The following is a 24,302-nucleotide window of genomic DNA, read 5'->3' on the forward strand; positions in this document are numbered from 1 at the left end:
GGGAGAGCTGGGAGCAGGAGAGGTGAGCCTCCCGGGGAACAGCACACCCATTGGTTGCCCAATGCCAAAGGGACAGGCCTGGAAATATACATACAAGCAAATGCACATGCAAGCAACAAGATATGGACTGAACTGATATGTGTGTGTATTACATATATATATCATACAATAACTATATATGTAGTTATTATATATATATATATATATATATATATATATATATATATATATATAAAGTGACAATGAAAATGAGGCCATGAGCTTGAAGGAGAACAACAAGGGTATACGGGAGTTTTAGAGAGAGGAAAGGGAAGGAAGAAGTGTTGTGATTATATTATAATCTCAAATTTCAGAATAATTTTAAAAAGTAGAGGTGACTGAGAGCCACCTTCAGGGTAGAGTCTCTAATTGTACACAAGACAATGGCACAAGTCAGTCCCAATGTTTTGATCTTGGGCAGGTGGAAGGAAGGTGATGGTTCCATTCTGTGTCATTTATTTACTTGGTGGAACATGTTCCATGGAGTCCCATCTATGCTGACCCTCCATGACACCAACAGAACGCGGGCGGAGTCATGCAGAAGGAAACTTATGGAGACAGAGGTGTACGGAGTTTGTAATGCCCATGGGCCAACAAGATGGAGATGTCCATGCAAAGAAGAGGCCAGGTGGATTCTTGCAAAGGCAAGACTCAAACATGAGACCACCGAGGGAGATAAGAAAGAGATACCTACATTGTCGAGTGTGGACTTGCCATAACCTGTGAAAATGTAATTTGTGGGAGAAGAAGAGAAGCAAAAAAACAAAAAACAAAAAACAAAACAAACAAACAAACAAAAAAAACCAGGCAGGCAAAGGATAAGGAAAAGTTGTAGGAAGGAAAGAAGGACAATAGACATCATTGAAATAGAAATTTCAAGACACCTACAGGCCACAGCTCAAATCCCAGATGTGTCAAAGGCAATGAGGTCAGAGGGAAGATACAGAGGTTAGCCATTTCAGAAGAGTAAAGATAGACCTCATTTTAAAAGTCCCTTGGTAAAAGCTGATGTCAGGATAGTATTCGTGGGGCATGCAGAGAATTTTTACATAGCAGTACTGATAAACCCAGGATAATGAGGCAAGGAAGCTAGAAAAAAAGAAAAACATGAGAGAAGACGGCACAGTTGGAAAATAACACAGAGGAATCAGGTGACATGAGGCCACAGAGGCCTGGAGTCAAGGACTGTTAAAAGGTGGGTTCGCAGGCATCACCACTGCAAATTGTTTATTCTCAGGTATGCAGGGTTTCGACAGAGAGGACAGCCTAACTCTCCAAAGAGAGTTCTTTGCTCCATCATCTCATTACCCCAGTGTAGAAAACGCCACGGGAGAGGGAGCAGCAGCTGTTGTGTATTCTGTGGGATGCTCGCCTTCTCTATGAGCTAAATAGAAACTTGCGAAGATGAGAAATGGTTTCTAAGGCGCGTGTGTGTATGGGGGTGTGGCAGGGAGCAGGTGGATGCTGCACTCTCTTTAATGAAAAAAAAAATGCCTTTTTCCTACAGAACTTAGGAAACAAGATGAAGACGCTGAATGACAGGCTTCATCTTTCCTTATGGTCCCCTGTGCTGGTTTCTGTTCTCAGCTCTGGCCTCCCTGCCCCTGCTCTGCCTCTGCCTTCTGTTCTCACACTGCACTTGAACCCATTTCCTTTTCTCTCATCTCCAAAGTGGCTGGTTTCTTGACATTTGTTTGCTCTTTTCCTTTCTTCACCAGGATATGCAGCAACGTGCAAGAGCCTCAAGGTGCTGAGTGACAGGACACCCAAACAAGTTTACAAGCACTTGTAAAAGTCCTTGCAAGAGTCTCCTATGCCCTATCAGTTATTCAGACCTCGGAGAACAAAGCCAGGATAGCATACCGTGACAGCACCCCTGAGCCCCCAACCTCAAAACCCAAAGGATGTTACAGCCACACTGAGCTCTAAACCCAAGTACTGTATGGAGCCATCGGCGCCACAAGAAGAGAACGAAAAGCCTGCAAACGTCCACATACAAACATCCCTAGCAGAGAACGGCTGGGTGTGGGAGAGGTGCACATCGCGCAACGCACGCCAAGCAGCACCCTCGCGTCCCCACTCCTGTCCCTCGCCGCGAACCTTGCGGGTGCCCAAGCCCCCAGCCTCACCAGGCCGCCGGGTAACTTTCCAGGTGCGCAGTTCGTCCCCTCCGCGCGGCTGTAGCTTCTTGGCGTCCTCCACCACGCCGCCCTCCTGAGGCCCCGGTTGGGCTCAGGTCAGCTCTGTCCCCACAAGCGCCGTGCGCACTGTGCAAGGTCCGGGCTGCTGGCGCCACTGCTGCTCGCGCTGCCTGGGAGCGGGGACCGCGGCGGGCGCGTTGCGGGAAGGAGCTGCGGCGACGTGGGTGCTGCCACCTCTCTGGTCTGCGGGGGCCGCTGCGAGAAGGAGGCGCGCGGGAGGGCGGAGGGAGCTCGCGGGAGAGGAGGGACAGAGGAGGGCGGGGGTCAGGCCGGCGTGGCGTGGGAGAGCCTGAAGCCTGTTTCCTTGAAGGTGGGGTCACCCGCGCCGGCGCTAACTAACTGAACTCCGGAGCCCGCCTGCGGCGATGGCGACAGTCTGCACTTTATACCCCCGAACCTCCGGAGTGAGGCAACTTAAGTAGGGCGATAACATCGTGGATGCAAGCGGGTGGTTGGTTGTGTTATTATTTCTATTTCAAGTGTGTGGGCCCAGGGAGAGGAAAGTTGAGGGGGGTATTCATCAACCTCTTCCCTCTCCACCACTGTGCCTCCAGCCTGTTTCACTGCAGGCTCTTGCTCTCTCTGGCTGGTTCTCTCTCCATTCCAGAGCGCAAACTGGCGCACACACCCTGGACATGCTCCCCGGTGTCACAGAGGTGCCCTTCTACAAGACACGTGACCCAAGGGCTGTTTGGCCCTGAGCTCTTCCAGGACTCTGGAGCCTTAACTCATCAAGTACGTGATGCATGAAGAATGCCAGGGACACAGAGATTATGACTCCTGCATCTGTAAGGCACAGAGATCTCTTGGTTATTCAAGCAAGTAATTTATTGCTCTCCCGTGGCCTTTTAGACACAGTATCCCAAGGCGTGCATCATGGTTTTCTAGGTATATTTATATACTCACCCGCCGCAGTATGCTGTGCTCTGGTGGTGTGAGATCCTGCTGTAGCGAGTTCCCCTTTCTTCCCTCTCCCAGAGGAGCGTCTGCCGCAGATTCACAAGGACAAGGGCAGTTTCTCTGCAGAGTGAGCAATACAGTGAGGGTCTATTCTTCTGCTTGTAGCAAGAGAACATTAGGCCAGGACTCCCCGGGGAGTGTCAACCGCCCAGGGGCTGTGGGTCTCATGCAACTCCAGCATGCACTATTACATACATAAGCCCACAGAGAATGACGCCCGTGCACACTTGTTGAATGAGGCCATTAAGTTTCAGAGGAGGAAGAACGGTTGTTTGTTTTTCTACTAACTGGAGAAAAGTCCATGTACTTTCGCTCAAGTCTGTGTACAGTTTATGCCGGCTTCCGATAACACCTAATCAGAAAAGGTGGGGAATGAAGAATTCCAAAGAAAAGAGAGAGTCCGTGGAAAAGTAAGTAAGTCATAAGTAAGTCATGGTAAGAAATGATTTTAAGTCAGATTTGACACATTGAATCAAAGCTACCATCTTTAAAGAACATAAAAAACATATTAAGAGCAAATGTGTTTCATGAATCTTTTGGTCCAGTTGGTGTGCACTAGGCTAAGTGTGTAAAAGCTTGGAAAGCACTGATGGGGTTCAGACAGCAATATAAAACTAGAGTTGAAGAGGATCCTGGGATTTCTCCTAGCAACCAGGTAGTGTTCTTGCAGGTCAACTTCATTTACAGCAGAGAAACCCAACAGGAAACAAAACAAAACACAACAGTCCAAGGAACAAGGGGCAGGGGAGAAGCAAGAGAAAGATGAAAAGAAGAAGAGGAGGAGGAGGAAAAAGAGGAGGAGGGGGGAGAAGGGGGAGGAGGAGGGGGAGGAGGGGGAGGAGCAGCAGCAGCAGCAGCAGCAAGAGCAGAGGACTATTGCTTTAGGCATCTCTTCTGACTCACTTCCAGCATTTACTCCTGGGAGTTCAACAATGAACAAAAGGAAGGTGTCCTGTCATCTTAAAGTCTATAATCCAGCGGGAGAAACAGACATGAAGCAGATAACTATACATGTGCCAAATACTGTTAAAGAAAAGAATAGGAATATAAAGTTGCCATGGGAGTCACCCATGAATAAATAGCCTAAAGTAAAATGTCTCAAATGATAAAGACATTTATTGTTTCATAGAGCAAGAAGTCCCAAGGTCAAGAGACTCTAGTTGGTCAATTCACCAACTGAGTAAGTCCAGGGAGAATTGTGGACTCTTTCTCTTGTTCTGTCTGCTCTCCTTAGCAGGACCAGATTTATCCCCAGGACTACCGCGCCCGTGGCTTCACAACAGGAGAGTCTCTAGTTATGCAACTCCAGCCCTGCCAGAAGCCACACGATGTCTTTTTCAAGGACAGGACAGTTTCTCTCTGAAGCTTCCAATGAGTCCTCTTTCCACCCTCCGTTTCTCAGAACTGGGTCATGTGTCCATCTCTAAATGCCTGGAATGGTGGAAGTGGCATTTTGATTGCTTGACCTGGACTCCTTTTCAGCTTTGCCCCTGGAACCTTCAAGGCTACAGCCTCGAATTAGGTTACTGAACAAAAGAGGAGGATGTGGCAATGATGTTGAGTAGGTAATATCAGGTCTGCCCGACAAAGCTGCTCAGAGGCACTTTCATGTATGAGGGAAAATAATGTCATTCAAACCTACAGATAAGTAAGACTCAGACAGGTGAGGAGGAGGCACTTGCCAGCAGAGGGAGTCCCTCCTTACTCATGTGGTGAAGATTGCATGTGATCTTTCACTTATGGCATTTACTGCACTGGGCAGGTAGACCACAGGAAGCAAGCTCAAAGAAGTAAATCACTCTTTCCCCTGAGTTCACAAAGAGTTCTCTCATCTCATTAGAGAGAGAGAGAGAGAGAGAGAGAGAGAGAGAGAGAGAGAGAGAGAGAGAGAGAGAAAGAGAGACAGAGAGAGAGAGAGAGAGACAGAGAGAGAGAGAGAGAGACAGAGAGAGAGAGAGAGAAGTCTTTGACAGAGGAATGCAACCCACCTTTAAGCTCCTTCTGAGAAATATCTTTGGTCCTTGGACATAAAAACTAGGCGGTCACAAACCTTCTCTTGGAAATGTATCTGCTACACTTGGTTCCCCATGACTTCTTTTAACCCTTGTCAGGAAAGAATGGATGTTTTCATGATGCCAATGCTCAGGAGTCACCTACAGTGATGGGGAAAACAGAAGGCAACCTCTCTTCTCTATACACACAGCTGTAGACCCCAGTGCAGCCACCATGCCTTACAGACATCTCAGCGTTGCTCGCTTCTTCCCGTGACAGGGAACCACATGAGAAGCTGAGCTAGGAGCAGGTCTTACAGCAATTTCAGACTCCCAAGGACCTACGTGACTAAATTCCTGTGCAATCTCTTCCAAATGGAGTTCTCTTTTTTTCTGGGGTGAATTTCCAGAGAGGAGACGCTGGAGATGCATCACACATCGTCTTGTTACACGCCTTCCCCTCCACAAAAGCCACCAGATGAGCTCTGCATTGCCAGGACGGGACTCCAGCTTAGGACCCTCATCCCTGGAGCTAAGCAGTTTTCTAGACCAGGGGATCTGGATTGAGAGAAAGACAGTTGGCATCCTAGCGGCGCACACTGTGCCCTCTCATTAGCCAAGTTTCTCTCCATCTCCTGTAATTGCTTCTTTTCCTATGTTGCTCATTCCCTTGTTTCCAAACAGGTCTGAAGCTTAACTCCTTGAGCAGCCACCCCAACTAGTAAGGCTAGAGCCTTTGACCACTCTGTCTTCTTTCTTTCGGCTTTGCCATATTCTCATCTAGGAAATATTCGGGTCCCTTTGGTGCTGTGGTATTCAGGTTTCAGCATCACTGGGCGTAATAACACAGCTGGGCAGTGAATTCCACCCAGTTTCCATGCTATAGAATTTCTGGATTGCCCACACTGCCATTCAGTTCCTCCTTGAAGTCGATGACTGACGCGCAGTGACTGTGTCTGACAGCACAGAAGTACAGTGTTCCAAGTTCCACATACTTGTGCGCTTCCCTCCTTTCCTGCTGGACTTGAAAATAGGGGCTTTGTGGATGGATCCTTACAATTCCATAAATAACCTAGTCCAGTGCTCTATATTATTTATAAAATAATTTTTAACAAACTCCTTCTTACATTTCCTTGGAAAATATTCACCAAGGTATCAAAGACCTGAAAGAAACCTCTACTCAAAGTGTCTGTTTCTTCCATGGGAGTGATATTTCTATTTCTAACGTCACACAGTCTTCCAAGCCCAGCACTGAGATCATTGCTTCTTTCCACCCTGACCTGACCAAGGGGCCAGTGACCTCTCACTTGCTTAATTCTCCCCTCTGATTCGGGTGAGATGGAGGGTGAGGTTCATGGGCATCAATTACGGCACATTTGGACGGTTTTCCTCTTAAGACATAAGCTAGAACCTCCTTGTGTCCCCTACCTAAATTGACCACTGCCTTGCCTATGCTCAGCATCTCCTTTGAGTACCTCAATTTCTATCCATCCTGAAAGATCCCAGGACTCCGTTCTTAAGCCTGGCCCCCTTTCCACCATCAATCATTGCTTGTAGATATCTGGACCTCTGTCATAAACCCCTAGCACCACACTTTGTCTCATCCACTTTTGTGACATGTGTGCTTGCACCTCTCCGGTAAACTGTAAACTCCTATGGATGGGACTAACATTTGCTTTATCTTTGTTTCATCTCACCTAATACATGCAGCAGTTCTGACTCCAAAGCTGATGCAGTCATAAATTATCACCCAGGATAATGACATTTCTGAGATTCTGTGGAATTTGGGGGATGTTTCTTATGAGATAAAGACAATGGATTGAAATGGTAATTGGTTAATTTAAAAGTTAGCACTCTAATATATTAGAAATCAAGAGATTGTACATTTTCCCTATAAGGTAACAAATCATGAATTTAGTCATGTGGGTTTTGTCTGCATTGATTTTTATTAAAGAGAGATTTTTTTTTCTAGTTCTGGGTGCTCACTAAATAATTGAGTTGTCTGGATATGAAGGATTCCTCTAAACAACTCGGGTATTGAATGATTGTTGCTAACTAATGGTGCAATTTGGAGAGGTTTTGGAAAATTCAGAAGGTAAAACCTAGCATGAAAAAAAACAGGTCTTTGTAGGTGGGTGTTTGTCCCTGGACCCTTCTTGCATCCTGTATACCAGGAAGTGAAGAACACCCTCTCCATCCCCTCCTACCTCCGTGATTTTTGCCCAAGCACACGGAGCACTCAAACAACTCCACGCAAGCTGAGCCAAAATAAATCTTCTCCTCTACTTCAAGTCGTTTCCATCAGATATTTTAGTCCCGGAAGCCAAAGAGTAGCTAACATGCCAGTGCACGATACTGTGCATCATGTTTACCATGTTTTCTGCCCCTCCTCTGTGCACTGTTTCAAAAGTCCACATGCCCAATCCCTTGGCCTCTGAACCCTTCGGGGTTCTCATAAGTAGCCTTATACCTAACATACATCTCACTAAGTTTCAGGCATCCACTTCTGCTGTTGCACTGAAAGGACCTCGGCCATTGGCTGTCCTTCTCAGCCATGATAGCACTAGCGGTGGCTCACACTATCTCCATGGTTGTGATGCTGAGGTTAATATCGCCATTTAACTCAACCTCCCTGGACCTGAGGACCACACTAACACAGCACTGCTTCTGTTAACACTCCCTCCCATGGTCTGACCTGACCTCACCACAGGGGTTCTAACTGCTGCCTGGAGGGGACCAGAACACATCCCAGAAATACAGTAAAGTCCAGGATGCTTTGTGGTGTTGACCTTGACCACTAAGAGGAAGGATTCAGGATGAGAACAACAGATAAATTGCTGGCCTGTCCACCCACCCTGGAGCAGTGGTTCTGCAACTCTGGCAGCTCTTCAATGACTCAGCAACCAGCTTTCTTGCTAGAGAAACTGAGGTCGGACTGGTAATGCACCACCATGTATCTGCTCTTCTTTCTCACTTCCATTTTGTCCCTCCCTCCTGCTGCTCTAGGGCAGTAAGTGAGGGCTCTACGGGTATTATTTTCCAGGTGACACAAGCCAAGAAAATATTCTGCTCTATAGCTACAACCTTTCATCCTTCATGCCCATTTGCCCAATGACTTTCACTTCAAGTACTTCTGATCTTATAGGGAGATCTAGCACCTTGAGCCTTTACTTGCTTTCTGTCCATGTTCAGCTCCTGAATTGTTAATGTGCAGAACATTATTCCACACTCTTGGTGCTTAGCTCCAGCCTTGCCCAGCCTGGAGGAAGTCTGCTTCTCACATTCACTTTATTGTTAGATAATAGAAAGCTAGTGAAACAAGGTAGGTTTAAGCCCCCTTCCCATAACACTAAATTCTTAGCTGTTGAGAGGAGATTAGCCTGGTAAAGCCATTTTAAAGGGATAGAATTTACTCAGATTAAAATAGGCACAGCCTGCTGCCAGCTCTACTTCTGGATACAATGTATATCCTAGGGAGCTTCCCCTGCAGGGCCACAAAGGGACAAAAACAGAATTGCAATTGTACACTATTACAACTACTTTTGCTGCTACTGTTGCTTTTGCTAGAAGACTAGGGATTCTCGATGCCTACCTCTGAGAAGATGAATTTGCTCATCCCTAGTGAATATATGCCAGAAGAAAATACTTGAAAATATATTGAAAGGGCAAATATAGTAGAAAATTGAAGCAATGAAATGAGTGTGCATACATATGTGCTGTGTGTAGAATGATATATATATATATATATATGAAGTCTAATAGCCCGTATATAGCATAAAATGACTATGCATAAAACACAATACTCATTTTTGCAAAGCCATATACAAATAAAAAGGCAGACAATAAACACACGAGGGTGTTTAACCATGTAGGAGACAGAATGAGAGTAGTGTGTTGGCATGAAATAAATAGTGGAGAGGATACTTCCTGGAGACAGAAAAGAAATATGCTAATATGAAAAGCATCTTCTCATTTGGATGAGTGGCATATAATGACTATAGCTGGGCGTGGTGTAAGTTGCATGTGCAGGGTGAACTCTAGGGGCTGCTCACAGAAGACCTCTCTAAAGGAGGAGTGGTTGACAGCAGCTGAAATGTTGAAGCAAAATCATCATGGGAAGATCTTGGGAGGAGAATGCCAGGCTGAAGGCAAAGAGTGAGCACAGTGGCCAGAGGGAGCTTGGTGAGTTCCAGGGACAGCAAGGAAGTCCATGGAGGCTGCCTGGGAGAATGTGGACCAGCGTGGTACAGGCTGTTCGAAAAGCTCAGGCAGGACTGTAATGTGGTAGGTAAAATTCTTGATGTCAGTCTCATTTAGGTACTAAGTATTCCACGATGGTCCTACTAAACTTACTTGTTAGGTTTCTGTCTAGCAACTATAAGGAAAATAATCTAGCCTTTTCATCCTTGTTCCAAATGTTCACTCCAGCATTCTTACTTGTGGTAATTGGCCTCCTTGACTTTTCAAGGTGAAAACAGTAACTACTATGGTTTGAATTATCCCCTAAGAGTATGAGTGATATAAATTATTCCAAACTAGAAATTCAAGTGTATATGATTATATATGAGTATGCACATATATATATATATATGTGTGTGTGTGTGTGTGTGTGTGTGTGTGTGTGTGTGTGTGTATTATATTTTGGAGTCCCAACTGCCACGTGCTCCAACACATAAAAAGTGGCATATCACCACATATTTATAAATGACGCTCCCACCTATAGATTTTAATGAAACACCCATCCCTGCCTATAAATCAGTAGAGTTGCATGACTTATTCTTAATACTGACTGGGTTTGGAGTCTTGATTTGTTTCATATCTTGTCATTATATACCAATATAAATTGGAAGTAATGCTGACTTACTGCCACAGAAGGAAGATAACGTAATTTGAGAGCTATTATTTGGTTTTCATTGGCTTTTCTGGAGTATAATACCATATGGATATAGACTGTTATTTTCCTATCTTGGTAGTCAAATAGCAGAACCTTAGCTTTAAATGCATTATATTTGTCTCTTTGAATAACCATCCAAGAGGAGCTAAATCCATTAGGACCTCTTTGGAGATATAAAGCAGCCTCATTTCCCACATTCTTACTGCCTGTAACTGATCTTTCCAGAAAATCCTCCAAGATACCAAAAGTTTCATTTAATCAGTAAACAGCATGTCCATGAAATAAAGATAATTGAGAATCCTGCTTAGACTCAGTCCTTCATTGGGTCAATTTGTTTTGCAGGAGGACTTGCTCAAGTCTGTGTAAACAGTGTGCCATTAAATGAACTCATTTGATGGCATAGCACCAGGCAGAACCATCTGCTTAGAGACAGCAAATCACAAATCATCTCCAGACCTGTGTGTAGCCAGCATGGTGCACTGGGAAGGCTGGAAGATGAGGCTCACCTTCTGTCTTTAGCACACTGTCAAATGCCACTAATGATTTCTACGCCATGACTTTGGGGATGGGAATCCTACAAAGCAATCTAACCAATGTGTCCATGATTTGTCCTTTCTTCTAGTCAATTGTTACTAGCTTTGCAGCTTGTCCATATAGCTTTCCTATGGAAAGCTACCAGTGTAACTTCCCAGGATGGCCCACTTAAAACCAGGCTCCTATTTTGATGGAATACAATAAAGTGGAGGCATGGGTTGCCCTGACCTCTAGTCATCTCGTTTTAGGAGCCAAAGTCAGTGACTATCAGAGGCCACAAGGACGCGTGGCAGCATTCAGACTGGCTGTCAGCAGACATTCACAAAGTACCCGACTCACATGCTGGGTCATAGGTAAGCGGATATTGCTAGGTTTGATCTCTGTAAGGTCAGAGATGAATGTAATTTTTCTTTCTAGTTTTGTTTAAATTGAAGAAAAATGAAAGAGGCATGTGTTGATTTTTTTTTATTGTGGATTTTTATTAGAAATTCTGCAGCGGCGATTTACAGTTGCTCTCATTTCCTCCGTGACTGAATGGCTCCTGGACAGAGAGAACATTTTAGACACAATATAATTAGTCGCCCTTCTGCAAGACCTGATTGCAGTGACACGTCCTGAGATTTTGTGTGGGAACTGAAGTCCCTCGGCATTGAGAAGAGGAACAGTTTGAGGGACTTGCAGCAGGGATGGCAGACTCCAGAACTTAGCCCCGCTCCACAGATGACACAGCTGGTTATGGATACAGGTTCCGGAGGAGGAAAAGAACTGATTTTGTGGAGGGAATAGGTAGTGAAGCATAGCAGCAGCTGGGCAGACATGGTTCCAGAAGGCTTTGGCACTCAACCTAGGCAGCAACCAGAGGGAAACCTCCTGGAGGCTTTCTGGGTGGACGGTAGGTTTTGAAACTTCTTGTGGGTCCATATTTGTCTAACTCAGAGGTTGTCATTTTTGGGTCTCAGAAGACTTTTATAGTCTTAAAATTATTGCGGACCCATCCATCTTCTTGTTTGTGTGGGTTATATCTATCAATATTTATCATATTCAAAATTAAGGCTCAGAAATTTTATAAACATTTGTTCATTTTTAAACAGCTATTATTAATGACTGTTACATATGAACACAAAATAGCTGTTTTCCCAAAAAAAAATATGAAAAGAAGAATTGTTTTATTTATTTTTTTAGTAAATCTCTTTAATGTTTACCTTATGGAAGATATATAAATCTGGACTTGTATGTTGTTGTCTGTAATCGCTGTAATGTCATATCACCTATCACAAGGTGTCTGGGAAACTCCATTAAGGATGAAAATGGAGAGTGAGCTCACCATGTTGTCAGAACAACCATGCCAATACATGATGCGGTTTTGTTACTTCTCCTGTTGCTGTTACCTGATAGAGACAGTGAAGGGCAGACAGGCTTCTTTTGGCTCACAGTTTGAGAGACTGCAGCCCACCATGTGGGGAGGACAGGACAGGAGACATGTGAGGTACATCTTCCTGGTACATCCTCAAATGAGGAGCAGAGGGAAAATTAACCACTTAGATGTCTTTTAATATCTGAAACTGTCAATTCATGCATGGACCATATCATTGATTCAACAAGCAGAATTGTAACCTAAGGACTCAAAATAGAAAAAGGCAAGTTCTCTGTTTTCTAGAATGTTTAGAGTAAAATAGAGAAAATGGGCTTTGCTGTGAGCTGGAGGCTGAGATGATTCAACTGTCTGAGAGCATGCTGGACTTGAACTACGTTGGCCAATGTTGAATTACTCTTAAGATCCAGAGAAGTATAGCATTTGCAAACATTCTCTTCAAGAAAAGTTCCCAGATTGTAAATTCTTCAGGGATGGTGCAGTAAACTCACACAGTAACACCTGCTCACACATTAACACATACACTCACACAAACGCATGCACAAAGATACACACATACACAGACACACACAGAGAGACACAGACACACATACACACAGATACACACACACACACACAGCTACATATACACCACATACACACATTCACAGATGCACAGCACACACACATTCACACTCATACACTAGCACACGCACCACATACACATATTCATACACACATACTATACACACACACACTAACAGAGAAACACATATACACTCATATACTCGTACTAAATACACACACTCATGGGTACACACACTATTTACACACACACACAAACACACACACACAAACACACATACACACACACATGAGCAAATCTGAGGCATGAAGGGACAGCATCCACAGTATGGGCAGATGGGCCCTGGAGAAGTCTGTGTTCCACTTGTCAAGAAATGTGGTTTCTGAATCAATTTCCTAGGACTACCATAGCAACTTGCTATACCCTGATTGCATAAAACAGTAGGGATATGTTTTCTCACAGTTCTAGAAACTAGATGTCTAAAGATGTTGGCATTTCACTTGCCCTCTGAAACCTATTTTTTTTATAACTGCCCTCATCTGAGCTTCTGGTGGTGGTCACCAGGCCTCTGTGTCCCTTAGCTCGTCACCATAGAATTTCAGCTTCTACGTCTTCCATCCCATAGCAGTCTCCTTATGTTAAAGGCTCCATTTTCCATAAGAATAATAGCTGTACCATATCAGGACCATCCCCATGAGCTCCTCTTAGGATATCTCCAAAAAAAAATCACTTTCTTTTTTTTAAAATTAATTTATTCAGATTACAACTCAATTGTTATCCCATCACTTGTATCTTCCTGTTCCTCCCTCCCTCCCTCTTTCACACTATTCCACTCCCTTAGTTCTATGTCTGAGGGGGACCTCTTCCCCCAATATGTGGTCATAGGCTATCAGATCTCAAGGCACATACCTAAACATAATATAGGATATATTCAGCAAGCCAATAGCTAACATCAAATTAAATGGATAGATACACAAGGAAATTCCTCTAAAATCAGGGATCAGACAAGGCTGCCCACTTTCTCCATATCTCTTCAACATAGTTCTTGAAGTTCTAGCCAGAGCAATAAGACAACAAAAGGAGATCTTGGGGATCCAAATGGGAAAGGAAGAAGTCAAATTATCCCTATTTACAGATGATATAATAGTGTACATAAGTGACCCCCACAAAATTCCACCAGAGACCTCCTACAGCTAAAAAATCACTTTCAAATAAGACCACTTCCACAGAACCAGTGGTCAGAGCTTCAGGCTACCTTTTGGGGTGGCACAGTCCACCCACAATTGTATCCTTAGTTAAGAAACTTAGAAACTAAATCTGTGTGCAATGGTGGCAGAAGTACAATCTAGGACAAAGACCCTCTCTCTGTCCATCCAGAGCCTACCTAAAATGAGATCTGAAGTCAGTTGTGCCATGTGTGAATGTCACAGCAGCTTCCTGTGCTACAGAGAGAAACTAAAGCAAACCGAAGAACCAAGAGTTTTTTGCTTGTTTTTTTTGTTTTGTTTTGTTTTTGTTTTTTGTTTTTTTTTTACACACCACTGTCTCAGCATTGAGCGGTTGGTGATGTTTCCAAGTGACAAACATCAGCAATGCTTTCTGAGTAGGTTGCTCCAGCCATGGTCTGAATGATAAAGATGGAAGGGAAAGATTAGACGCAGATATAGTAATTAAGCCCATGAGAGACCCTGGACAAAGTCACCGTCTGTGAATGTCTGAGAGTATGGCGGCAGGGTCGTAGACTGGATCAAACAGGGAACCAAAATAGACGAGAAAGCAAAGGGTTAACCAAGATCTGGGTGACTGGTAAGAAAGAGGATCTGCCCTTGACTTGAAAGCAATGAGATCAATTAAATAGGTGGGATGGGTCATGTAAGCTGGGTCAGCAACCACAGGAGGAAATGCAGGATTTCTAAGGGATAGGGAGAAGACGCCATGTGGATGCCAAACATGGGTCCCAAAGGCATGGGCTTGCTGAAACCACCTCTGAGAAGCCCGTTCACCTGCAGAGTTGTATAAGGACACTACTCAATAGCATTTCTCCCCCTCAAACACCATGCAGTCACTGCACTCTCAAAATGCCTCCAAGGGCTGATGGCCACTCTTTGCCTTCCATCTCCTCGCTGCCCCACAGCAGTCCTGTTCTTCCTCTCTCAGGGGAAAACCATCTCCTTGCCTCCTAAGCTGCAAAGCTCAAGCCTTCCACAAGGCCCACCACTCAGCAACCTCTCCTATCTAATCATCAAGGCTTCGGCTTTCTGGTTTTTTGAATCTTTTACATTGGCCCAGTCTCCTCTCTCTCTCTCTCTCTCTCTCTCTCTCTCTCTCTCTCTCTCTCTCTCTCTCTCTCTCTCTCCTTATGCTTTCCACAAGGTCCTAAATCTCTCCTCTGTCCCAACCACAGTGGCAGCTAAACAGGGCTACTGCAGGTGTGTTTGCCCTCATTCTAAGTGCAGACGAGTCATTCTTTGCAGAATGTGGAGTCTGGTCATGGGGATGCTCTGCCAAGATCTTTCCCTACACCCCCCCACCCCCACCCTCCACTGTACACAAAACAAAGTCCAAACTCCATTCCACAGTCGACAAGCCCTGGAAGATTTTGCTCCTGCTCATCTTTAGGCTCCCTCTCTTTCTCAATACATCAAGCACAGTTAAGGATTTAAAGCTGTGACCCTGCTCAAACTACGGCACCAGCCAAGGACAATACTGGAAGTAAACTTCGAACCCCTACCCAGATCTAGCCAATGGACGGGACATTCTCCACAGTTGAGTGGAGAGTGGGGACTGACTTTCACACGAACTCTGGTGCCCCATATTTGACCATGTCCCCTGGATGGGGAGGCTTGATGGCACTCAGAGGAAGGATAGCAGGCTACCAAGAAGAGACTTGATACCCTATGAGCATATACAGGGGGAGGAGGTCCCCCTCAGTCACAGTCATAGGGGAGAGGAGTAAGGGAAAAATGGGAGGGAGGGAGGAATGGGAGGATGCAAGGGATGGCATAACAATTGAGATGTAATATGAATAAATTAATAAAATATATTTTAAAAAATAAAATAAAGCTGTGTTCTCAGAACAATTCTTGCTCCTCTTTGCCTGGGGTTTCTATTACCTCACTGGACCCTCTTCATCTTGCCTCTGAAGCCACCTGTTTTTGAATGTTCTTTTGGTCAGTGTATCTACTCTTCTTTCCTCTCCTCTTTCTATTTCGGCATGCTTTCCCTCTTACACTTAAACATCGTGTCATTTTTAATGCGGTTCATTCTCCAAGCCTTCTGCAGCCTTCTTTAGGATAGCAACTGCCTGAATCCCACTCCATGGGCAGACTGAGCAGCTTGGATCTGTATGCACTGGTTTTTTCCCCTCATGATAGGAGGATGAGGGGGTTACTCATCTCAGGTTTATAAAACCAGTGGAGGAAAGGGTTGGTTAATTCAAATACTGAAAGAGAGCTTAAGGCTAACAGGAAAGTAAAAAATGAGAATATAAAAAGAAAATATGTTGGTATAGTCAAAACTGAATTATTGTAGGCAATAGCAAAATATAATGTGTTTAGTTAAAAGCTTTGTAAGATCAGAGCTTCTGCAGTATTATCTTTAAAGCAAACCGTATAGATCAAGTCAGAACAAAGCAAGAATTTCCAAATATAAAAATGATGTCGTTTTTTAATTCTTTCAAAAAAGGAATCAACAGACCGATATATTGCTTCTGACATTTTATTCATACCAGGCAAAATAGCTCTCCACTCTACTTTCCCTCAGTCAAAATAGAGACATGGTTCAAAAATACATTTATTTGGGGGGAAAACAGAGTAGGGAACCTATTCATTTTCTGATTATAATTGAGCCACAAAGCTGTCTGACCTGGCTTCTGACTACGAGCTAGCCAGCCCTGCCCCAATACCTCTCCCCCAAACACACTCCCCTTGAACATGGCTATGGCATTTCTGATCTGAGTGGTCCCTGCTCCTCTCTAATGTCTTTCCTGGCACCTCAGGTAAGGTCTGGCCCTCAACTTGCATTGCATAAATTCCCACACACACACACCCCCGCCCCCGTGACTGTCATCCTTTAGTCTGGGATGCAGCCTGGTTTCTATTTGAAAAAATTCTACTTCCCTTTGAAGGGGCATTGCTGTGCTACTTGAAAAATAAGCAGCTTAGCTTGAAACAATTTGACGCTTGAAAATTCAATGGTGGAATCACCTAGAGCCATGCGGGGGAGCTGGAATGCCTACTTGGCTGCTGAGAACTATCTGATATTGAGATTCCTGGGGCAAACAGAGATCTAAGTTCAGCCTTACTTCCACAGTTGTATGACTTCTTCCTGCTCTACTGCTGTCCTCACTTGAAACTTCTTACTCTACATCACGGTTTCCCACCTAGGTCCCGCATCTATTGTCTGGCCATCTATCCTGAGTTCCTGGTTTAGGCTCCCATCCCTTTGTAAGTGGAGTACAGCAACAACTTCAGACTTGCTTTCACTGCCCCTGTCTCTTATCTGCTCAGTCTCTTCTGCATGTACTCCATAATAGACCATGTCCCACTCTACTTGAAGTCAGTTACGGGCTTCCCACTCACGAACAAGTCTAGTCCCTTGACTGCTCAGGGGGTCCTGTGTGGTCGGACTCATGTTCCATCTGGTTCGTGTACCACAGCAGTAACCAGCCACTGGTTTCCCTTTAAAAACAACAACAACAACAACAACAACTCCCGCTCCATCTTGTAAGGTTTTTCTCTCCTTGAGGCTTTGTACTTTCTGTCCACCTCTCCTTACAATGATACTTTGTTTCATCTTTAGTTCTCAGTTTAGTATCACCTTCACTTGGCCTTGTCCGATCTCTGCCTCAGAAGAGTCTGTTCTGCTTCAGTTCCATATACTTCCTTTATAGAAATATGAGTACCTACCACAGAGACTAATGATCATAACTTTTTGCTTTTAATTAACTATTATTTTATTTTTATCTATTATACTATAATAAGTGGGGAGTCTAACTTATTCAAGTTGGCATTCCCAGGGCATAGCCTATTAAGACGCTGCTAATGAGCCACCCAGTGCATGCTTGTTGAGTGTGTAATCTTTTATTGCATGTCATATATTAAGTTTAAAGGAACTTTTTATAATTTCACTCATGCTTTATGTGGAATTTTATTAACTGGATGTGTCATCTTCACTAAGCTTCTATGAGTTCATAGTTCAAGATTGAATACCATTTTGCTCACTGCTTTATCCCAGGAATTCTGCAAGTGGTAAGGCCCTTGGCATATATCTTTATTCAATACTATCAAAATAATATCCTTATCTGGAAGAAAATGACTGAAACAGAGCCCACTTATTGTAAGACAACCTCTTTAAAACTCCAAACCAAGTGGTGGCACAAGTCTTTAATCCCAGCACTGGGGAGGCAGAGGCAGGCAGATCTCTGTGAGTTCGAGGCCAGCCTGGTCTACAAAACAAGTCCAGGACAGCCAAGGCTACACAGAGAGACCCTGTCTCAAAAATAAAAAGAGTAGAATAGAAAATAAAATCAAGTTACTGGTGGAGTGTGAGCTTTAACATGAGGAATGGGGTTGTGCCCTGTTTTGTGGGTGGGATCCTAGGTGGCCAGAGGACTCTCATCTCTGGGATGACGTCTCATGATTGTCTCCATTTGTCTTTTACTAGTCTTCGTTTGCTTCTTCTCCAACTGCTTTTAGTCTCACCTCAGAACAGCTTCCTCCAGCCTGTGCAGTTTCTGGAATTTTCCTCAGTCATTATTCTTTCCTTCTCCCACCAATCTGTATGGCTTCTGATCTCTGAACACTAGCAGATTCCATGAACTTCTGTTCTACTCAAGCATAGCTCTTACCTTTTGGCTTCCCTTTATTTATACTTTTTGGGATTATCAATAGAAGAAATCACCATGTTGATTAGGAGTAGGAAAGTCACCACATTGTTTCGTCAAGTGTTGACTGACCCAGACACATTAACTGGAATAGCTGTAGCTTCTTGGTATCAGGTTTACTTAAAGGTTTACTTCCATTCTTTGTAGATTTTGGTCTGAAAACTGGTCTGGAAAGTCAACGGGTGAGTAGTGAACAAATCATGTGTTCATCCGTCATCCACCTTACGCCCTTTCCCATCTTAGGCATCCATCATGGCCATAGAGCCTGTTCAACAAGGCTAAATGGCTGTGATCTGCTCTAGACTAAAGCTCATCACTACAAAACTCATTCAGATCCTGTGTCCCTTCACACACTTGCATCACAGCTTTCACCCGCCAACACAAGACATGTAGGTTACCTGTGTTAGCTTCTTTTCTTGTTGCTGTGATAAAATTCTGTGAAACGAAACTGAGGGGTTACAGATGTGCTCATTGTCCTGATCCACCTTTCCTGTGCTGATGCTTCTCTGTTAGTCCATCAACCCCCACAAGGTAAGATTGCTCTCCAGAAGCTCTCTGTGAGAGTTGGAACAGGATCAGCTATAGTTCTCTTTCTTGGTTATGTAGATCGTGTTATAGGTGAGCAGATCTGTAGGCATCACAATACCTAGACAATAACTCTCCTGGGAGCTTTACAGCACAGATTAGCATGGGGTCTTTCTACTAGGAGTCTATCTGGATTGTCTTTATAACCTTCAAATCTCCATCATATCTCCCCTGCCCATCTTAGGAAGGTGGATCTTCTGGGAAAATTACAGGACCCTGTCTCCTGGACCAGAAGTGCTCTAGCTGATGCTGGGAGCTGAGGATCTTTATGGTATTCACCAGGTGAAAACCCTGCTGATCTGTGCTCCTGGAATTAAAGGTAGCAGTGCTCTAAGGGACCACGAAGTCGCAGGCATGAGAAGAAATGCTTTCCAAGTCATTTCAGCAAGGGACCACAGAGTTATGGAAGAAGGGTTGACGCTTCCATGCCCAGGGGATTTCTGCCCATCTTCTTTTGTTCCTGGAAGGTTTAAGCTGCACACTGTTACTGCCACTCTTCGGCTGGTCATCTCAGACCTACCTTCTAGATGAGACATCAGTAGTGCACAGGAAACAGGTTCATATCCAGTATGTCTAAGAAAGAGCCATTTAAAAATAGTTTTAATGTGTATAAATAGTTTTTCTGCATGTGTGTATATGCACTGCATGTGTACAGTGTTTGGAGGCCGGAACTGGAATTTCTGGAATTGTAGCTGATGTGAGCTACTCTGTGGGTACTGGGAACTATACTCAGGTCCTCACTCTGAAGAGCAGCAAGTACTCTTAACAGCTGAGCCATCTCTCTAGCCCTGAAAAACACTATTTTTAATGAAGAACCAATAAACTTAAAATAATACATTATGTTCAACTTCCTATTTCAAATTGTTGGGCCTTACTTGTATATATTTCTTACTGGATATGTTCCCAGATTTTTGTGTTGGAGCATAATCTCGTCCCACATATCTCTTCTAGGGAAGACGTAGAGTAAGGCAATGTCAAATTGCCATTGTGCAAGAGGGCAAGAGTCGTGATATCCCATATCTCCTCCCTGTATGAGGCAGAGTCTACTTGCTGATGTATCTGACTGGTCCCTGGGCTTGTTCTGATCAACAAGATACAGCAAGAGTGATACTGACCCAGTTCTGAGTCTTAAGAGACCTTAGAGTACATGTTCTTGTTTTCTTAGGTGTTTTGTGAACGGCTATGGCTGGAGGGGCAAGGAAGTAGAAAGAGGCCCCGAAGCCTCCACATATCTCAGCTGTAGGCTAACAATCAGCAGGCTGCCCAAACAGCTGCCACCTGCAGATTTGGAGAGACCTATGCTACGCGTGTGCAGACACTGTGGCACCAGGCACTGGGTTGAATAACCGTTCATTTTATTACACTTTGGGGAGCTAGAAGTCCAAAACCAAGGTGTTAGCCAAGTTGGTTTCCTCCCTTCCTCCCTCCCTTCCTCCTTTCACCTCCCCTCTCTCGTTCTTCCTTTTATTTTATATTTTTCAAGACAAGGTCTCATTATGTTACTTTTGGTTGGCCTGGAACTTTATATGTGAACAAGGCTAGCCTTGAACTCATAGAGACTTGCCTCCACGTGCTGAGGTTAAAGGCCTGTGACACCATACATATCCAGTTGGTTCTTTCTGCAGCCTATGAGAGAAAGCCCGCCAGGCCCCTTCCCTTGGCTTATATACTTGTGTCTCCCGGTTCACAGGGTGCCTTGCCTGTGTGTCCACATTATTTTGCTGTGTTCCGATCTGTGCCCTACTCTCCACATCGTATAAGGACACCAGCCCATATTGGAATAGATAAGTGCTATTCCAATGACTTCACCTTAACTCAGTTGCTCCCAAAGACACCTTATTCCCAAACACATAGCAACCTGATGTCTTAGGGTTCAGAACTTGAACGTTACTGTTATGATTGTGGGTAGAGCATGGTCCAGCCTATAGTACCAGCAAAGATAAGTAGGATAAGACTAGGTAAGCCTAGCCCCAACTTCTGACTTGTAAAGTCAAGGGTCGGCCAGCCCGCTGCTGTTCTGAGTTCCTAAAGCAGCCTGTTGCACAACTGAATAGCAGTAATTAATTGAACTTTGGTATGCTTGCTACTTGGTTTTCAGAAGGTACACTTGTAGATACCGCTGAGTTCCAGGAACAGTTCTAGCTATATAGAAACCTTCTGAGATCAGCATCTCTCCTACCCCCTCCCCCAGCCCCTCCACCCCCACCCCTGCCATCCAACCAAAGCATACTTATCTCTCTGGAACTCGAAGATAGGCTATCTGTGACTAAGAACAACTTCTCCCAGGTCTTTCTTTATGACGTCAAAAGCAGTGACCACGTTGTCACTTCAAACAGACTTTGTTTTCATTCAATATGGCTGCCAAAAGTATGCGTTTCAAAACCTGTTCTTGTCCAAGTTTAAAATGACCTATTTTATAGGAAAGCCAAATCGAGCTTACTTCCTAGCACCCTCACATCAATACAAAACAAGGTTTATTTATTTTTATGTCAATGCTGCATTTCTAAATTCCAATATTTTTGGCCAGAATACACTTAGTTCTGTGAAGTTCGATTCCATGCATGTCAGAGGTGTTTCCCCAACTGAGTAAATATTCAAAGGGCCAATCCTGCTTTTTGACAGAAAGTGCTAAATGTGTCTGGTTGTCCTGTTTGACTGAATATTCCAAAGGTGTCCAGATGTCTCTGGCCATGTCTCAAAGCCCTCAGGAGTCTCCCAGCCAGCTGTTGCTTTGATGGGCAGCCTCTTCTACTGGCAGGATGTTTTCCTAGTTAATTCACCTTTACTTACAGTTCGACGTACTTCTCTTTCATTTTTTCATATGGTTAAGCATAGTTACACTCATGACCAAGAAATGTTTTATGAACATCTAGCTGTTTAAGTAATCTTACTGCTCTTGTACTGGGAAACTAATTCACGATTCTAGTTCAAACATTAATCTCCTTCAAAAGTGTACCATGTGAACGGCATATACCTTATTGCCTAACTTCATGGAGAATTTAGAAAATATCAGTAAAAATTACTGGTAGAATTAAGGAGTTATTTTTTAACTTTTAAAGGGATATTACTAATATTCTAAAATATATTTATGTAAGTCAGTGCTTTATGTAATTTAATTTTTCCTCTTGGGGGAAAAAGTCGTCAAAATTGATCAGGATGTGGCAACAGGACTCTTTCTCTCAAATATGTATTGATGGTTGGGCATGTAAATCTGTAGTAGAACACTTCCCTAGCATGTACTGGGCCCCGGTGTTCTACGCTCAGAATACAAAAAGTGAAACTTTAGTCGTGTCTTCTCACCACCACCATTTCTAACTGTTGAGGGCCTCTTGCTGCGTGCTTTTGAAGTGTTAGCAGTTTCCCTGTGCGGTTGTCCAAGGAGATGGGTAGATTTTTGCCCTTATTTGGCCTCTACACCGCCCCACTTGTGTTGGCTTTAACTGGGTTTCTCCCGTTTTCAGTCTTCCAGGAGATCTTCAGCTTTAACCTGACTCTTAACTCAACTCGCGAGCCTAATGTTTATCTGGTTTGGAGACACAGATTAAGTTCTAGATAATTCCACCTGTGTTTGCAGATTGGCCATGCCAGGTAAGAAGCTTAACCTCAACATTAGGTCACTTAGATTTTTCTCTGTGCTTTCATCTCTTATTCAAACAGTCTCCAGCTGGAGGAAGTTCAGTTGGCACATACTTACTGCCTCTCCGGCTGGGGCTTTTCTCTACTTTCATCTTTAGCAGTAGAACAACATCTCTATCTGTCCCTTTCTTGGTTTAAATTCCACTTTGATCTTTGCAGGTTGGACAGCACGAGAGCTCTCTCATTTTGCCTTGCATTCCTCCTGACCCTGGCAATGCTCTAGGTACCGTGGGACCTCTTTCATAATCTAATGTTTTTGATTTTTTTTTCTAGAATCAACAAGGAAACGATTCTTGTTATAGTCCTTCCTGAATAGCAAGTCAATGCGCCAGGATGTATTAAACAACTTTCTCCCCAAGCTTTCAAAAATTGAAAGGAATTTGATGTAAATTCTAGTAAAAATCACCATTGGAGTCTGGCTTCTCAAGGCTTCCTCAACCTTCTCTGTTTAAGAAACTATCTTCCCACTCAACAGAATTTTCTGCAGGACTGGATGTAATTTTTCTTCGGGAATGGAAAAAAAAAAAGATGCATCCAATAAAAGCAGCGAAGAATTATTTCTTTACATTCTCTGCTTCTGTATTTGAAAAAAATAGCCTGACTTAGCAATCACTGTGACTCCATAAGCCTGGACATAGAATATTGATCTAAATAATTGATCTTGATAGTTTTAATATTAAATGTAACTCATGTCAGTTGAAGTAGTCGGTTACTGAAATGGCCAGAAGCCAACCTTTGAGCCGTCATATAGCAGATCACTATGTATACATCACTGCCCTTGTGTCCTGAAAACCGTTATGGACATGAAATTAGTCCAAGCAATGGAGTCTTGGATGTAGTTCAAGATATTAGGATAAACTAATGGTTTGGGTTCTTTTTTTAAAAAAAAAATATATATAGCATCTGAGTGGCTAGCTGACTGGAATGCATCCTACTAGAAGATACAATGGAAAGGCCTCTACTTATTAGACATCTTCTCAAAGAAAGATACCACTCATAATCATATATTCATTCTTCACAGTAACACTCTAAGTAAGTATTCTATCTCTGAGTTATCAATGAGAAAGCTAGAATTAGAGAGATACAGGATCTGTGCACAATAACATTGTGAGCTGGCTATACCTAGGGTTAAAAGAAGGTCCTCTCCAGAAGCCATGGCTATTCCCCCGACTCACATGTATTCTTAAATAAAAATAGATAGATAGATAGATAGATAGATAGATAGATAGACAGATAGATAGAAAGAAAGAAATGTATGGATAGGGACACTTTCTACACAAAGTATACCAGGGATTAGACAACACGATGCAGAGATTGTGTGAAGTATTCCAGGGATTAGACAACACGATGCAGAGATTGTGTGAGGCAGCATCTCATGGATGTGGAGACACAAAGCTCTTTCTACTGAGGATCGAAGAGGATTAATAAGTATAAAAGCATGTTGTCTAGGTTGAAGTGCTTTGTGGATGCACTCTCCCAGAGGATCAAGGGCACAGCGCTGTGGGCCTCTCAGGATAGAACATACATATTAGGGACTCTTATTCCCTCATCAGCTGAACTCTCAACAATGTACTCAGCCTCTCTGTGCAATCATTGCCTTGTTTGCGAAATAAAGATGGCTGTAACATGTACCTTACTTTC

At 43.7% G+C, this 24,302-nt stretch overlaps 1 protein-coding gene and 1 long non-coding RNA gene across 4 annotated transcripts in view; one reads left to right on the forward strand and one right to left on the reverse strand.

Moving 5' to 3' along the window:
* Window positions 1-3,659, reverse strand: part of PRKG2 (protein kinase cGMP-dependent 2) — a 100,833-nt gene extending 97,174 nt beyond the window's left edge. Inside the window, exon 1 of one of the 2 annotated variants that reach the window (XM_084758722.1) lies at window positions 3,147-3,659. In XM_084758722.1, the coding sequence (XP_084614848.1) occupies window positions 3,147-3,316 (170 nt within the window). In that variant the 5' untranslated portion in view covers window positions 3,317-3,659. Of the gene's footprint in view, window positions 1-2,168; window positions 2,495-3,146 lie in introns of those variants that run through there. The other variant, XM_084758723.1, reaches the window with a different exon arrangement.
* On the forward strand, window positions 1,775-22,558 carry LOC311584423. Of its 2 annotated transcripts, XR_014774863.1 has the most exons (5): window positions 1,775-2,191; window positions 2,551-2,975; window positions 10,868-10,972; window positions 11,105-11,511; window positions 22,487-22,558. It is a non-coding gene; the product is annotated as an uncharacterized lncRNA (long non-coding RNA). The 2 variants fall into 2 exon arrangements; XR_014774864.1 differs by lacking the exon at window positions 22,487-22,558 and having other exon boundaries at window positions 11,105-12,961.
* Window positions 22,559-24,302: the final 1,744 nt, after the last annotated feature.

Source organism: Acomys minous, assembly GCF_964271855.1.
Source record: "Acomys minous genome assembly, chromosome: 15".
NCBI classification, from domain to species: domain Eukaryota; kingdom Metazoa; phylum Chordata; class Mammalia; order Rodentia; family Muridae; genus Acomys; species Acomys minous.